General features: G+C 37.5%; 2 protein-coding genes across 3 annotated transcripts; one reads left to right on the top strand and one right to left on the bottom strand.

Moving 5' to 3' along the window:
- The first annotated feature begins 2240 nt into the window (after positions 1–2240).
- LOC111442848 (bZIP transcription factor 17) lies at positions 2241–5731 on the top strand. 2 transcript variants are annotated; one of them, XR_002710382.1, is made up of 3 exons: positions 2241–4300; positions 4934–5558; positions 5611–5731. XR_002710382.1 is itself a non-coding variant. In XM_023080404.1 (2 exons), the coding sequence occupies exons 1-2, from the start codon at positions 2347–2349 to the stop codon at positions 5374–5376; spliced, it is 2397 nt and encodes a 798-aa protein (XP_022936172.1). In that variant the 5' UTR covers positions 2241–2346; the 3' UTR covers positions 5377–5711. The 2 variants fall into 2 exon arrangements, 1 of the variants encoding a protein (XP_022936172.1); XM_023080404.1 differs by having other exon boundaries at positions 4934–5711.
- A 460-nt stretch (positions 5732–6191) lies between these two features.
- Positions 6192–9944, bottom strand: LOC111442859 (probable mediator of RNA polymerase II transcription subunit 26b). Its single transcript, XM_023080420.1, has 9 exons — positions 8803–9944; positions 8657–8725; positions 8474–8556; positions 8012–8064; positions 7776–7915; positions 7623–7650; positions 7233–7525; positions 7061–7151; positions 6192–6772 (listed from the first exon to the last, which is right to left on the bottom strand). The coding sequence occupies exons 1-9, from the start codon at positions 9262–9264 to the stop codon at positions 6648–6650; spliced, it is 1344 nt and encodes a 447-aa protein (XP_022936188.1). The 5' UTR covers positions 9265–9944; the 3' UTR covers positions 6192–6647.
- Positions 9945–15984: the final 6040 nt, after the last annotated feature.

Raw genomic sequence — 15984 nt, 5'->3', positions numbered from 1 at the left:
GGGGGGGGGGGGGGGGGGGGGGGGGGGGGGGGGAAAGGGGTAAAAGGAGAGACAGGAATGGAATTTGGGAATGATTTTATATTACAGAAAAAAGGAAAAAGAAAGAAAAAAATGGTCAATAATTTGTTCGCCAAGAAATCCCTTTGTTCTTCCCGCAAAGCAAAGCGGAGTATGAAAAGAGCTAATATCCATAGCTTCCTATTTTCTTCCTTTATACGCGCGCATACCACCGCCTCCACCAATTACATATAGAATATGCCTATTTTTACTATTTCTTTTTTCTTTTTCTTAATTACAAAATTGTGTTTATTTACTCCCTCCCTCTCCCCCTCCCCCTCTCTCTCTTCATCCACCGGCGTCAGGAGCGGCGGCGAGCCCACACATTGGAATGGCGCCAATCAGGCTTCAAGAACACCGTTTCTTCCTATCTTCTCTGATGGGCTTTCTTTTTCTCTTCTTTTGACTCCATCTTGGGTTAGATCTTAGTGACAACAACACCCTTAAATGTGGGCCTTAGTTGGCTCCATTTTACAATACCCAATCTATCCCACATCACACTTGGGCCTCTTTAGTGAGCTTTTGTCTTTCTCTTCCACGTTTTCCCTCCGCTCCAAATTTTTAAAATGTGTCTATTCGTTATTCAAATAACACAATATCTATTAGTGGTGGGCTTGAGTTGTTACAACCGGTATCAAAGTTAGATAAGAGACTGAGGTCTGAACGGATAGACTTCGTGCGCCAACCCACATACAACCTTGTCCTTCAGCCATAATGTTTTTGAGTCAAGGCTGTTGTATAATTAGATAGTTGAAGATAAGTATAGAGCATGAGTAAATATTATCACCAATAAATACATTTTTTATTATATTAAATTAAAGTAATTTACGAGAGGAATTGAGGATGCCGATCGGAGAGGGACAAAACAAGTGTAGGGGTAGGGAAGAAAGGACAAAACGTAGCGGCTAAGGGACTCAACACGTGCCCGCTCCTCCGCCCCGCCACTACTTTGGCATTTTCTTTGTTTTATTACTTTTTTATAAATAAATAATAATAATAATAATTTACTACTCCCATCTCCCCCACGCGCGCCAACTCTTGGTTTTTCTTCACGTGCTTGCGCTATTTTTGACCCAGTCATACCTTCTATTAATTAAAAATTTTGTGGTAAACTATACCATTTATTTTTGTATTTAATTTTTCAATTATTTTCGCCCATAGATTCACTCAATTCTATTTCATCCGTTTAGTTTCTGTTAATAAAAAAAATTATATTTTCACAACCTACGTTTTCTTTTTTTTTCATTTAATTTGTCGCCTAACCTAAATTAAATTATAAAACTAATGTAAAACAACCCTCAAGTATGGATGATTTTTTTTAGCTACGTCCTTTCTTTTCCTTAGTCTCATTCAAAATGAAATATGACTAAGTCAACCAAGTGACACTAGTGATCGAGAGGTTTCGGGAAAGACCACTTGGGGAGACTTGTATTTTGTTCTCGAGAATTTCGTTCTTAAGCTTGGTCCCTTCATACACCTTGTTTAGTCCGTTGTAAATCGGTTAACATGATTGTAGCAATACATCGAAGTGTGGTAGAGAAACAATCGCTAGTAATCGCCGGTCAGCCATGCGGCGATGAATTCGTTCCCGGGCCTTGTACACACCGTCCGTCACACTATGGGAGTTGGCCATGCCCGAAGTCGTTACCTTCAACAAATCAATAGATTATGAATAAGTATGTTCATTTATAAATAAAAAAAAATTAATTTCTAACTTTATATCATCAAATCACAAGAATATAATAACACCATAAATATTAATTTCTAATTTATCTCTCAAATCTATAATTATAGAATACTAATAAATATTTCCTTATTTAATTTTTTATTTTTAGCAAAAACATCTTTTTTATTATTATTAATTAATTTGAGAATATAAATTACAGTGAAGAGATAAAAAAAAAAATTGATAGTGTGACTCAATCACCATGAATAATATATACTTATAAACTATAAAGAAATGTGGTAATTATTAATTAATTTATAAACGTGTTTTATGGAATAATTTTGGTAGGAACATTATTTTAATTACAATTTAGGATGATATTTGAATAAAATTGAGATTTATGTACATTTTTGTTTTTCTTCTTGTAGCTGCACGGAGGCGATTGACGACACGCGCTTGACTTAGAAAACGGGGAGCAGTTTCGTTAGTCCTAAAAGATCAATTAAATCTAAGATCCCATTTTCTTCCTTCTTCTTCTTCTTCGTCAATCTTCCCTTAATAAATCCAACCCAATAATTCCTTCTGGATTTTCAGAACCAATTCTCATCTCCAAAACCCTAACAATGGCTGACCCAGTTGCGGAAGTTTGGCCTTCTGATCAAAACCCTAATTCCACTACTTACGCTTCCGAATTTGATTCCCTCCAAATTCCGCCTCTCGACTCTCTTTTTTTCTCCGATGCCAATTCTGCCGCCCCTGATGACCCCTTTGTTTATTCTACGCCTTCCAATTTGGGATTCGAGGAAAATGACGATTTTGAGCTCACTTTTGATGATCTTGACGACCTTTACCTCCCATCTGAGGCTGACGATTTCCTCATCTTGGAGAATTTGGATCAAACTACCAATTCGCAGGATTCGGCTACTGATGTTCCGCCCCAGCCTGCCCGGGATTCTGCTGCTGACGGCGCTGGTGTTCGCGTTTGCAGTTCTGAAGCGTCCCCGGGATCGGGGAGCTCTGCGGTTTCTTGTGAGCAGTCTCCCAATGACTGTAAGTTTATTAACTCTCAGTCTTCGAAAATACCAACTGCGGATAGCGGTTGCTTTTCGACTGATTCCGGGGGTTGGGACTCAAAGGATCCGAGGATTGTGAATTGCCCCTCTCCGGAGCATGGTGGTGGTAGTGAACAGGAGTTCTCAGGCGAGCCAGCGTCGTCTCAAGGCTCGGGTTCTGGAAATTTCGGTTCCGGCGTCTCTGAAGGGATAACTTGCCCATCTTCCAATGGGGAGTATTACGATGTCATTGTCGATCAGAAGATTAAATCAGAGGAAATAGGGAAAATTTGCATGCCGAAGAGGAAGAAAGACCTGGATGAAGGAAACCCGGATTTGAGATCTGCCAAGTATCGAAGGTCTTCTGAACCTGTAGAAAGTTCCAATCCCCAATTGAGTTCCTGTGCTCTAAATGAGGATGAAGAGAAGAGGAAGGTGAGGTTGATGAGGAATAGAGAGAGTGCGCAGCTTTCCAGGCAGAGGAAAAAGCATTATGTGGAGGAGTTGGAGGATAAATTGAGAGCTATGCATTCAACCATTACTGAATTGAATAGTAAGATATCATATGTGATGGCTGAGAATGCAGGGCTGAGACAGCAGCTGAGTGGCAGTGGTATGTGTCAGCCTCCTCCTCCTGGTATGTATCCTCATCCCTCAATGGCCCCAATGTCTTATCCGTGGATGCCATGTCCTCCGTATGTTGTTAAACCGCAAGGGTCTCAGGTCCCTCTGGTTCCAATTCCAAGATTAAAGCCCCAACAGCCTGCCCCTGCAGCAAAGGGGAAAAGGAATGTGAGTAAGAAGGCTGAGGGAAGAACTAAGAAGGTTGCGAGTGTTAGTTTCCTGGGTCTGTTGTTCTTTATTATGCTTTTTGGTGGTCTAGTTCCTATAGTGAATCTCAGATTTAGAAATGTTGGAGGAGTTCCTGGCACGTTAGCATTTGTTGGTGATAGGTTATACAATCAAAACCGTGGAAGGGTTTTGAGAGTCGATAAGTATTCGAATTTATCTAATGGTTTGAATGTAGGAACTCCTTGCGGGAAATCTGATACTTTGAACCTCTTACAATGTGAGGAAATTCATAGGAAAGGGCGAGACTTGAAATTCGATCAACAACGAAAAGGATCGCAGCATATGCATGATTCAGATGAGTCTAGTAAGCTTGGAAATGCTAGTGAACCTCTTGTTGCTTCTTTATACGTCCCAAGGAATGACAAGTTAGTGAAGATTGATGGAAACTTAATAATCCATTCTTTCCTGGCAAGCGAGAAAGCTATGGCCTCCAGCAGGGCTTCTGATAAGGACAAGGGTAGGGAGACTGGACTTGCGATTCCTAGAGATCTTAGTCCAGCCATCACCATCCCCAACATCAGGGAAAGTGGTGGTAAGCATCCTCATGCGTATAGAAATCCTGCCGAACAGCCAAAGGCACTTACTTCAGGTTCAGCCAACAATTTAAAGGACCATATCAAGGCGACCGCAGCTGATGGTAAACTCCAACAGTGGTTCCGAGAAGGTCTTGCAGGTAATACTCCGCATATTAACTTTTATTTATATACAATTTTTGTACTTGGGAATGATGATATTTGGAAGTTTTATTTGTTGCATGAGACTTGAATTATAACCTCTTCAATTGAGATTTAGAATTCTAATGGTATCAGATCGCTGTTGAGACAAGATATTTGACTCTGGATTATATAGTTTGAAATGTAGATATGAAAATTGACTCACTGTTTCTCGTTTAGAAGTCTTCTATAATTCCTATCGAATACTTATGGGAAAACTTGGTCTATGATGCCTCCCAAGTCTACAAAAGAAGGGATGGGGGCATATTAATTGAAATTAATGAACTGATGGGTTTCCATGTAGTCATGATTGTTCTGCTTATTGGAGAGGTTGTCATGATTTTCGCTTTTTTTTAGCCTAGTTTCCTTTTTGACAGAATCCTTAGACTGTAAGTTTTTCATTTTCTGATTTATGTACAAAGTCGTTGGCGGTGAATTGATTTTAGGGAACATGCTTACTCGTACGAGGATTTGATCAATGCTTATGTGATGTCAAACGTTAACAAGGCTTGATCAATGGTTTAGGCCAATGATTGAGGTGTAGGTTCGACATCATTTTATAGATACTTACGGTCTTCCTTCTCCATCTGCAGGACCGATGTTGAGTTCTGGCTTGTGCACCGAAGTGTTCCAGTTCGACGTTTCCTCAACATCTCCAGGAGCAATAATTCCAGCATCGTCAATTGCCAATACTTCTGGAACGCATCGTAAGAATGCTACTCAACTGAATAAGGGAAGGAATAGGAGAATCCTGGGTGGTCTTCCAGTTCCCTTAGGTGGATCAAGTTTCAACATCACAGAAGAACCTGTTGGAAACCCACGCAAAGACAGCTTTCCAGGTAACAACAAAACAGCTTCGTCCATTGTAGTTTCTGTGCTCATTGATCCAAGGGAAGCTGGGGACAGTGAAGTTGACGGCGTGATAACGCCAAAGTCGATTTCGAGAATTTTTGTCGTTGTGTTGCTGGATAGTGTCAAGTATGTCACGTATTCATGCGTCCTCCCACGCTCGGGTCCTCACCTTGTGTCTACTTAAAACTTGGAAACCATTTGGGGGCCGTAGGAAGTTCTGCCAATTGATCTGTATACCACACATTTTTGTACATAAACAGTGCAATTTGGCGGGGTTAAAAGAGTAACAACTTTGCGATCATGACTTCGAATTTCCCTTGTAATGCTTAACTCTTAGGATTAGTTTAGTTAGAGTGAAGTACGTAGGTTTTGTTTCAATCCTCAGTCATCGATAGGCATGGGGGAGAGCGTATCGTAGGTTTTGTTTCAATCCTCAGTCATCGATAGGCATGGGGGAGAGCGTATCATTTTGTGGATCGGAAACAGAAGTGGTAGAAACTCGAATATTTGAATGAATACACTATTTAACTATCTACATACATTACACTTCTTTTTCCCCGCTTTTTAATACCCTTGTTCCTTGATTTCTAATCTTTGATTTGGAAAGATGAAAGGTTAAAGGAGCATTATGGTAGAGTATTTGAAAGAAGAAGAAGATGAAAGATGAATTACAAACAGGTTATGAAATATAAATATTATTGATAGATTATAGTAAAGAGATGAAAAGGCGAGTGGCCCCATCATGATGCTCCCTCCCCTCACAGCAGGGCAGGGCAGGGCAGAGCAGAGTCCCAAAAGGTACAGTTTTGAGAGACGAACACACGGTACAAAACGTTGAAGGTGGTCCAAATTGGACTGGTTGATTAATTAGGTTCGGCTTTGGGTGGGGTCATAATAGCCAAAAGGACCATCACAACCAGAAGCTCCTCAGTTCCTAGCAAGCAAGCAAGAGAAGAGAAGAGAAGAGAAGAGAAGAGAAGAGAAGAGAAGAGAAGAGAAAGAGAGAATAGCTTGCAAAATTTGAAACCAAAATAAATGAGGGGGTTCTATACAGTCATTATGATGTAAGAAGAGAGATATAACCATGTCAACACTCCCTGAGCAACCACCCATAAAAGCTATATAATTTTGCCTCCCAAATTCCATAAGAAGAAATTCTCTGTACTTCAAAATGCACTTCAACTATGAAATCGTTCTTTCTTTTTTTCTTTTTTTTTTCTTTTTTTTTTTTTCTTTTTTTTTCCATCTCCGATTCTCCTTTGAATCGGAATCGCCTTCTCTGGCACAACACAGTGACACCAAGTTTCTTGTTGTTTACCTTGAAGCAGGTAGAGTAGGTCAAGACACCGTTTGCCAGGGAGCTTTTAGTATATGATCTTCCACCTGATTCTGGGTGGAAAGTCACCAGGAAAGTATCCTGGAAGTATCAGTCTTGTTCCTCACTATCGTTTCATCCTAACGCCGCCCGTTTGTCCAATGCCGATTGTGGCCTCCAGATTTTAGGTGCACATTTCTGTGGCCCATTCCCTGCTTCGGAATATCGTGTAGTTCCATAACCTGTATCGTCCGCTGCTTTTTGGCTGTTCAATAAACACCACCATGAATCAGCACTTGTGTAGTTAGTTATATTCAACAACTTCAGAAATGTGTTTAAAAGTGCTCTCATTTTGGTCATATACGCCGCCTTAACCAGTTAAACTATGTTCGGGTGCCGCCTTAACCAGTTAAACTATGTTCGGGTGCAAATATTTAGCTAAAGTTGGTTTGATTGATACTTCAAATATTCAGCAAGAAAGCTTTTAGACTGCCTATGAAACTGGTATCAGAATGGATAAAAGCATAGATGGAAAACAAAACAAAGCAAATACCGTTTTCAGCTTGTTGGTAACTCTCTTGCAGTTTCCTCTTAGTGGCTTCTAGTTTCACTTGAACTGCAACCTCATCCGAACACTTGAACTTCTGGTAGAAACAAATAGAAAAAATCAGGTACAAGGACAAAGGACAAACCCCCAAATAACTTTACAATCTTCAGCTACTTACATCTTGTAGGCTCCTCTTTGGGATCGTAGGCTTCTCCACTTTACGCTGCAACTTCTCGTGATTGTCCTTCTGCACGGTGCTTGGCTTCTGCAGCCTCGAAAACCCAGAATTTGCATTTGACGGTGGCTTGTTTGGCTTCACAACTTGTTCTTTCATTTGACTCTTATTGTCCTTAGCAACCACATTAACCTCTCGAGTGGTTTGTTGTTTACACCTCATAGGGTTTTGACTGCCACTCGATGTTTTTCTTCCATTATCGCGCTTCTTGACGAACTCCCCACTGTTTCGAGGATCTGAAACATATATCCCCACTGGTAATCATGAATCTAAGAAATGGAGAGTCTAAGAAAGTGATTGAGAAAAGCATAGGATACTGCGTAATGAACTCACTTCCATCATCGTCCATGCCATCAAAGAACTTCGCCAAGGAAGGGAATGGAATGGCAAGTAAAATACAGTCGATTAGAACCCACCAATGCAACATTAAGTAGATAACTTTTCTTGAGAATACAAACTCAATTCAACTCGAAAATAGAGACATACTTGTGAGAGCTCCATTGATGTGGGCTGAGTGGTAAAAAATGCAGCTTCATCTAAAGGAGGAGAGGGAAGCCCATCTTCATAATCATCTTCTTCTTGTTCAGATACAGGCATACTTTTCGAATCCGGTGTGACTTCTGAACCTTTTTTGTCAGGAAAACAAAAACATTCCTCAGTAAATAAATCCGAAAGTTGGCATGAACCGATATAGATGCACGTGTAGCTAAAATGAACTCTACCATGAACAGCAGCTGTAGCTTTTACCCACATGTCCACCATTTCTTTCCACTCTCTGCAACCAATAAAGTAGATCTTTTACCCTCAAGCAAAGTAAACTAACAAGAAGCAGCCATTTATAATGATATCAAAGACGAGGTTTCCTTATATGCTATGCAAAACAGAGAACTCCCTGAGTGAGCAACAAGTTGTAAAGGCACAGATGAGCTACAAAAGCTCTCCACTCACTCAAAAAACAAAATAATGGACGCTGCATGGTCGAAGAAGACGATTCTTTGTTCATTAAAACTCAGTCAAAAGAGAGAACAAACACTGATTCTTATATGTTCAAAATGAAATGAGTAAGTTTTAAAGAACAAATCCAAAGGAAGATGACATATAGAGTGTCAACAACAAATTTAGTTGGGGCATTCATCATAGAACATGTATACTTGGGATTGAGGTTTGAAGGCAAGATTTAGTACGTGATAAGGAATCGAACAAGATGGCGAATGCGCTTCGATCCATGCTTTCGAAGACCATTAACAGCCTTGCCAATCTCAGTTGCCTGATAAAGAGAGAAAAATCCTCAATCAGAAACAAGAAGAACCAACAAAACTTAACTTGCCCCAAAGTTGCAAGAGCAAACAGAAGAATCAAACCATCACCTGCAGGGCATCAACTGATAGAGCCATCAATTCAAGTCTTCTAAGGGATTCAAACAACACTGAATCAGACTGCACAAGAAACACACAACATGAGAAACAAAGGAACATCCCAGAAAATGTAAAGACCCAAAACAATCATTCATTACCTCTTCTTCAAAATTATTGAGAATCTCTTTGATCCTCAAAACCTCCCCGACAATCTCAGATTCTTGTTCAATTTCATCAGTCAATGCTTCAGCTTCACCAAAGCTATAATTGCTAACCTGATTGAAATTCATCTCCCCTCCATCATCTCTACTGCTGTAAACCTTGCTCTCTTTGCTCCCACCGCCCTCAAACGCACGCCCATCTCCGGCAGAATCGCTCTTGAAACCCGTTTCGCCGTCCACATCGCCAGCCACCGCCAGCTCCACTCGGTCGCAACCCAAACAGCGAGTCAATCGGCATGAAAACAACTGCTCTGCAATTCGATCTCTCCTCAATCTGAACTCCTTGGGACAATCGGAAGCCGCCACCAAGATTGCGTAATCGATTAAGCTAAAAATATCCGAATTCGCATTCCGGAAGTAATCCCTCCAGTAGTCCAAGGACCCAGACTTGGCGGACATGATCGGAATCTGAAGAAACCAAACTCGATCGAACACGGACGGAATTCAAACAACCACTCAGAATCGAAGTGGGAATTCCATCACCGTGAGAGTTCCAAAGGACAAAAACCTAAATACGAAGAAAAACAAAAAAAGATTGGAGGTGGGAATTGACGAAATCCCCCAAAATGAACAACACCCAGAAAAGAAAACCCCTCCCCAACACTAATCCAGCACCACAAGAATCCGATTCCCAGAAAAATAAAATGGTTAGCAACAAAGTCGCAAACACTCAAACTTGCATCCGTTCGGAAGCGAAATGAAAGTGAGTAGTGGTGTGAAGATATTCGTTTTGTGAAAAGAAAGGATCGGATCAAAAACAGAAGAAGGGGATTGATAAAACCCAAGCCCTGCAATGAGGGGTTGCTCAAAATTGGAAGGTTGTAACAGAGAAACTTCTGAGTTTTTTTTTTTTGTTTGGTATTCGTATTTGTTTAATCCCGGAAAAGTTCCGGGATTTCCTGGTAGGAGAAATATCGAGAATATGGGAAATGGAAGAGAAGAGAAAATAGGAACAAAACCTTAATCTCTTCTTTCTTCTCTTCAATGGAATTGGGAATTGAAGGGTTCCTTTGATTTGGTTCTCTCTCTAGAAATTAGAAAGAAATTAGAAAGAAATTAAAAGAATAAACCTGGGTTTAGGCTCCCTCCAACATTCATAAAAATCTTTCCTTTTTTCTTTTTTCTTTTTTTTTTTTCTTTTTCAAAAATAAAAAACATATTTAAGTTTTGAATATTTTATTTTAATATCTGAAATCTGGAATAGTGATACAAAGAAGGGTTTTTATTATTGACTAATAATAATATAAATTACAATATTTTAAATTCTATCTAAAGTCTTCATTTTTACTTAAAAATTATTAAATACATAATTCAATAAAAAAGGACGAGTTGGGTAAAAATTTGACTCAGTAACACCGAGTATTTTGAAAACAGCGTGTTGAGTTTGTGCGAGTCAACAGTTTTTGTTAAGTTTCAACCCTTTTTAGTCCAATTAAAATTAAAATTAAAAAATTAAAAAATCGTGAAGGTTCGCTCAAACTCGGCGTCTCGACCGAATGCTAAACCCACACGGCTGTGAGGGATAGACTAGACAGTGATAACCTGACGGTTTCCGGTTCCACGTGGTCCCACGGCGTCCAGCCGTCACCTACTCCCTATGATTTATATATATTCACATATATATCCCAATACCATATTATATAATTGTATAATCTATGGTCCATTGAAAATGTTTTATGCATTTTTTTAATGTCGAGTATCGTTACTTCATATCTATATAGATATGAATATAATTGTAAACGTTTTATTTTTCCTACTTGTTTGTCTTTTAGTGAAGCGAGTCAAATTTAATAAATACTGATTGCGTAAAAGATGGAAGTCGAGCAATCTATAAAGAAGTGGCAGATGGTAGGTTGATTTACGGTGATTGGGCGTTTAAGATTTAGTTCCCGGTTTTGCTGGGTGACCGACATGATCTTTTTGTCTGGTATATACTTTTTGTAGTTGAGTTGAACCGTTTCGTGAGTAAACTGATTTTGAGTGATTAAATTTCTTAATTCAAGAGTCTAGCACTTAGCGAGTTATAATGACCAATCCTTGACCGTTGACTCGAAAAAAGTGAAAAGAGAACTTCTGGAGGTACTCGATTCAAATTAGATTTTCCATTTAATTGAATTTTGTTTTTTTTGAAAGAGAATTTATACGTTTTTACTTTTGGTTGCTATTCTCGGATCATTCGTCCATTCCTTTTCCTTTATTCGATGTGGTGAGATTGGTTGAAATCAGATTTCTCGAACGAATGAGGAGAAGACAACTGGCAGACGATCTCTATTTATTGCACATTGTTGTGTAGATTGGAGAAACGGAAGTGTGCTCTCGTGCACCAATTGTTAGAAAGATATTTGGCATAAAGATACCCTTCTTATTGGAGAAAAGTGTCGGACAAGCCAAGATTAACTCCTAAAAAGTTATTGGATCCGAGTATTCGGAACACTTTCCATCTGCCCGCTAATTAATTGCAAAGGGGTTCCTTTCAAAATGATCCTTTTGATCCTATCCTTTAAATTCAATTTGAAATTTTTGAATATGCCAAATGAAAAATTAGGGCTTAAGATGATATCTAACGTGTTTCGAGTGTTCGAATACAAAAATTAGGGTTCGTATATATGTAAAAAAAACTAGGCAAATAAGAATAATGGTTTCTTTAGTATTTTATTATTATTATTTTCTTTATTAGAAAAATATATTTTTTCATCTTTAAGCGATTAATTTGAATTCAACTCGAGAATATCAATCTAAAGTAATAAGCGTTTTATTTAATTAAAAATGTCTTATTATCGTCGAGATTCCATATAATCTCTTTGTACTCAATTAGATCACCTTATTCCGAGTCATCTTCTAAACTCACGTAATAATACAATTTTATAATTTAATTTGAGAGTAAAATTTTATCCCTTTATTTTTAAATTTATCCAACATTTATCAAAATCTTTTTTGAAATTATAACTAGTTTTTGGAAGGATTTTTTCATTTTTTGAATTTATCGTGATAAATAGCAATATTTCTCGTGAACGAAACTCGCATTGGGAGCATAATTTATCGGCGTCAAATAAAAGCAGAGATTGTTTTGATTCGGAGGCAATTTGGTCTCTAGCGTTGACTTTCGTTCATAGCCCTTTGATCGTCAACGTACTTTTTCACCATGACGTGGCCTCTTCTTTACCACACGATTTCCAAATCTGTTTAATTTTATCCTAAAAATACATTTTCCATTTCATATTTTAAAGAATAAAAATAAAATCGCTTTTATTCCTGTCCTAAAATAAAATTTCCATTTTTATATTTATTTTCATATAATATTTTCGCTATCATCCTTAGTAATTTTGCACGCTCGTCCATTCGGTATACATAATTGATAGAATTACTACATACAAAATTAATCATCTTACTGCATAAATGTAGTTCGATCTGGTGGTGTCTTTGTATGTAGTGAGTAGGACTCGTGAGCTCATAGCTCTCTCATTTGCACTCCAAACTCTGAAGTTTTAGATATCAGAATTGATGCTAGTACGTTCGATGCATTAAAACTCAAGGAGCTGAAAGCCTCATTACAGTGTTCTAGCAACCGTTAAATATCTTATGGGTCGGCCCAACCTAAATTAGAAGAAGATCTTTTGATCGAGTATATGCCGACGATTTCAATAACCGTTCAAAGAAAAAGAATAAATGTAGATAAAATCGAGCATGGTTTGGAAGATGCATAGTAGCATATAAAAAAAAATTTAAAGATAAGATTATATTTTCTGAGAAAATAAAATAAAATAACGGTAAGAGGGGTGGAGGGGTGGGACTGCGACACACGTGTGAATCACGTTTCAAAAAGCACGGAGACACGTGTCAGAAGCAGAGTTGAGGAGCAAAGCTACGTCCGCTAAGGTCGATGACGTGTACAATCTTATCTAACTTTTGCGGTTTATTAAAAGCTCCATATCTCACGCGTTGTAATTTGTACGTGACAACAGCGAATACTCGCAAATTCTTGACAGTCCAATGTATACGCGCCACGTGTCCCATCTATCCCCTTCTCTTCTCGTGATTCTATCATATCCTTACCAACCCTAAGCACTTCGTTATTGGTTGCCCCTTTGGGCTTTGCAAACCCAATTCTATTCACAATTTGTTTCTTTCTTTAAAAAAAAAATAATAATAAATTATTTAGCATTAAATTACCAATTTCATTGCCTTAAAAGGTAACCTTTCAAAATACCCACAACTTACCAACTCGAGCGAACGGTCAAATATCTGTCCTACATTTATTCGTGAGAGTTCACGTAGTTAAGAAACGATTCTCAGTAGACCAGTGAATGTTATGAATTATGAATAAAACAAGGAAAATAGGACATATATGCATGTTTTAAGAACAAACTAAAATTAGTTTACTATTTATCAAAATATTACCTTTTTAAGCTAAATTAATAAAAAAAAAATTAGAAAACAAATTTGCGTATTAATGGAATGATTTTATCATATGAATTTAAAACATATAAAAGAATTTGGTTGTAATTAGAGAGACGATTTAAAATGTATTAAATATTTTTTAATGTTGGATTTATTTGACATAAATAATTAACGATATTCTGATTCAAAAAATAATAAATCTACATAATTTTATAATTAAATTGAGAATTTTGACACCGAACGGCCTCTTAGTATGTTGGGCTGGTTGATGGACTTAATAAGGCTTCCAAACCCTCCCATCATGAGTTCGAGGCCTAGTAGGTAAAGAAGGAAAGAGAAGAAGATAAAGCCCTTTAAAAATTAATCTTTAAGGTATTCTAAAATACCTTCTTCTTTTTCTTTTTTTGAAAAAAAAAAAAAAATCAGGGACCCCAAAACGCAGCTTGGCCTAACCTTTACGATGTTAAATTTGGCACGATGTAGATTAACATAATTGATTAGATTAAGATAATAGGCTAATAATGAAGGGCGTTTTCCTTTAAACAAGAACAAAAGATTTTCTGACAGGAAGAATGGTAAATCTAATGTAATTGATGTAACAGATGGTATGACTCTACATGTTTAGCTTACTTATATTTAGCTTACTTAGGTACTCCAACACAATCATTGAAGTGAAAAGAAGATTATAGAAGCATTATGTGACAATCGAGAGCCGCTATCGAGTAGCTAGGAAGTACATGTAATTAAGACAACAAAGTTGAATCATGGTACACCTCTAACCACATGTCCAAAGTCGAGAACTTTGATTTGGATACGAATTCACCAACTAAAATTGATAGCTTTGCTTGGTCATGCATGATCTATAAATGCTCTTTCAAAAGGGTTCCAAAACCAACCATTTGGCTCAACTTCATCCCCAAAGATAGGAATATTCACCCTTCATCAAACTATCGCTTTCCCTTCCCATGTATTAACCAATTTTGATGAACAATATTTAAGGTTCGATCCACAAGTCCTTTCGTACCTAATTTTCTATTCTTTTAGTATGGATTAACGATAACATTTTCATTTTTGTAGTCCACATCCTCATATTCAACAAAAAAAAGTAAAATGGTGTTCGAGTTCGCCTGGGACCTAAGTGGACTAAAATTAAGAAACGACACTCTTCATAGAGCTGTGTATTGTAAGTGATCCAAACCTGCCTTAAAACTACCAAAAACAAAGTCATTTAAGCTAATCGAGAAGAGTTTGAAAATAAACTCACAAGTAGCCCTTTGTGCATCATACTTTTATAATAATATGGTATGAACCACCTTGAATCCATCTTCAATCTTGTTATAGTTCACTTGGATGAAATCCAGCCAAGATGAAACTTTAGTCCCAGATTTCAAAGGCTCATTCAAAAATCATATCTTACGAAAATTATGTTTGAAATGCATGACTCATTATTGTCGAATATGATGATGAGGTAAGCGTGTTGAGTTGAAAGTATAATAAATGCACGGGGTGGTGGGTGGAAACAGATGAAAGGGGAGGCAAAATTCACAAATAGTTCAGTGCCAGGTACCCGTACCCATCTCGGATTGATGACCTCCAACTTTCCAAGTTTGTAGCATTATGAGTGTCCAAATCAGAACAAAAACAAAAAAGGCCGCGCCTACAAAAACATGAACCCAGTTTGACCAAGTTGGAAGGCGTTCAAACCAGACACACAACGCCACCAACAACACCTACCACTTGGCGCTCGCTCTCGCCCTTGTGCGCTTATCCCCACAACACAAAGCCCCACACCCACCAACGCGCGACACCTTCGCTCCTCTCAATTTAATGTCGTGCTTTTGTGTGTCCTTGCCATTTCTTTTGTTCAACTCCAGGATATATAATAATTCTCATCGCGATATCGTTATTGACTAAGCACGAATACACACGTCCACGTTATTTTAGGGTACAACATAATTATCGGCTTATCTTCAACAATCTTCTCTATTTACATAAGAGAAAAACTCGTAATGTTGCGCACCATGTCTCATGGTCATAAAATGTCACAAAACATCTAATTCTTCCACTTTAATGATACGACAGTTAAAATTAGGGCACCTCCATTAATAAAATATAAGAAATTGTTACCATTAGATCCTACCATGACTTTTTGCATGTTGTTTAGGGGACCAAAAATATAGGATGTTTTTGTCCAATTTACTTTTGTCTTTTGTAAATTGAAGTCAAAAAGCCCTCGCTACCTTGTCAGGGCATTGAGAGAAAAAGAAACAAGAGACAAAATTTACCATCATAACCCTCCCTTACTAGTTCATTCTAATTTCAACAATTTGATAAGTTATTAATTAAAACATATATTTTTATTAACAGATAATAAATTTAAATATTTACTCTCTCACACCTTCTTAAACTAATAAAATAATATTAAATTTTTTAAAAAAAAAATCATAATTATGGATTATTGTTTAGTCTTTAGCTTAGCCTTCATAATTTCCTTTACAAATCTTTTTAGAAAAGAAAAAAAGAAAGGTGTGGGATCCATTGCACGTGCGGGTGCTGAGAATTAAAGTCAAAATTAAATAGTAAAAAATCAATCAAAGAAAAAGGTGACTATATTTGGCCATGAAAACATCCTTTTATCGCCATCATAAATAGAAATATAATTTATATAAAAAGAATAAATAAATAATAATAAAGTAATTAAAAAAAAAAAAAAAAAAAAAA

The sequence above is a fragment of the Cucurbita moschata genome, unplaced genomic scaffold, assembly GCF_002738365.1.
Source record: "Cucurbita moschata cultivar Rifu unplaced genomic scaffold, Cmos_1.0 Cmo_Scf00001, whole genome shotgun sequence".
NCBI classification, from domain to species: domain Eukaryota; kingdom Viridiplantae; phylum Streptophyta; class Magnoliopsida; order Cucurbitales; family Cucurbitaceae; genus Cucurbita; species Cucurbita moschata.
Note: the sequence above shows the minus strand (reverse complement) of the source record. Positions and strands in the feature narration are given on the sequence as shown.

Bases quoted from the DNA above. Each gene is read 5' to 3' on its own strand.
- LOC111442848 (XM_023080404.1), top strand. From the start codon at position 2,347: ATGGCTGACCCAGTTGCGGAAGTTTGGCCTTCTGATCAAAACCCTAAT. The intron at 4,301-4,933 runs GTAATACTCCGC...CTCCATCTGCAG, and splicing joins GTTCCGAGAAGGTCTTGCAG to GACCGATGTTGAGTTCTGGC.
- LOC111442859 (XM_023080420.1), bottom strand. From the start codon at position 9,264: ATGTCCGCCAAGTCTGGGTCCTTGGACTACTGGAGGGATTACTTCCGG. The intron at 8,557-8,656 runs GTGATGGTTTGA...TCTCTTTATCAG, and splicing joins TATCAGTTGATGCCCTGCAG to GCAACTGAGATTGGCAAGGC. The intron at 6,773-7,060 runs GTATTTGCTTTG...TTTATTGAACAG, and splicing joins TTACCAACAAGCTGAAAACG to CCAAAAAGCAGCGGACGATA.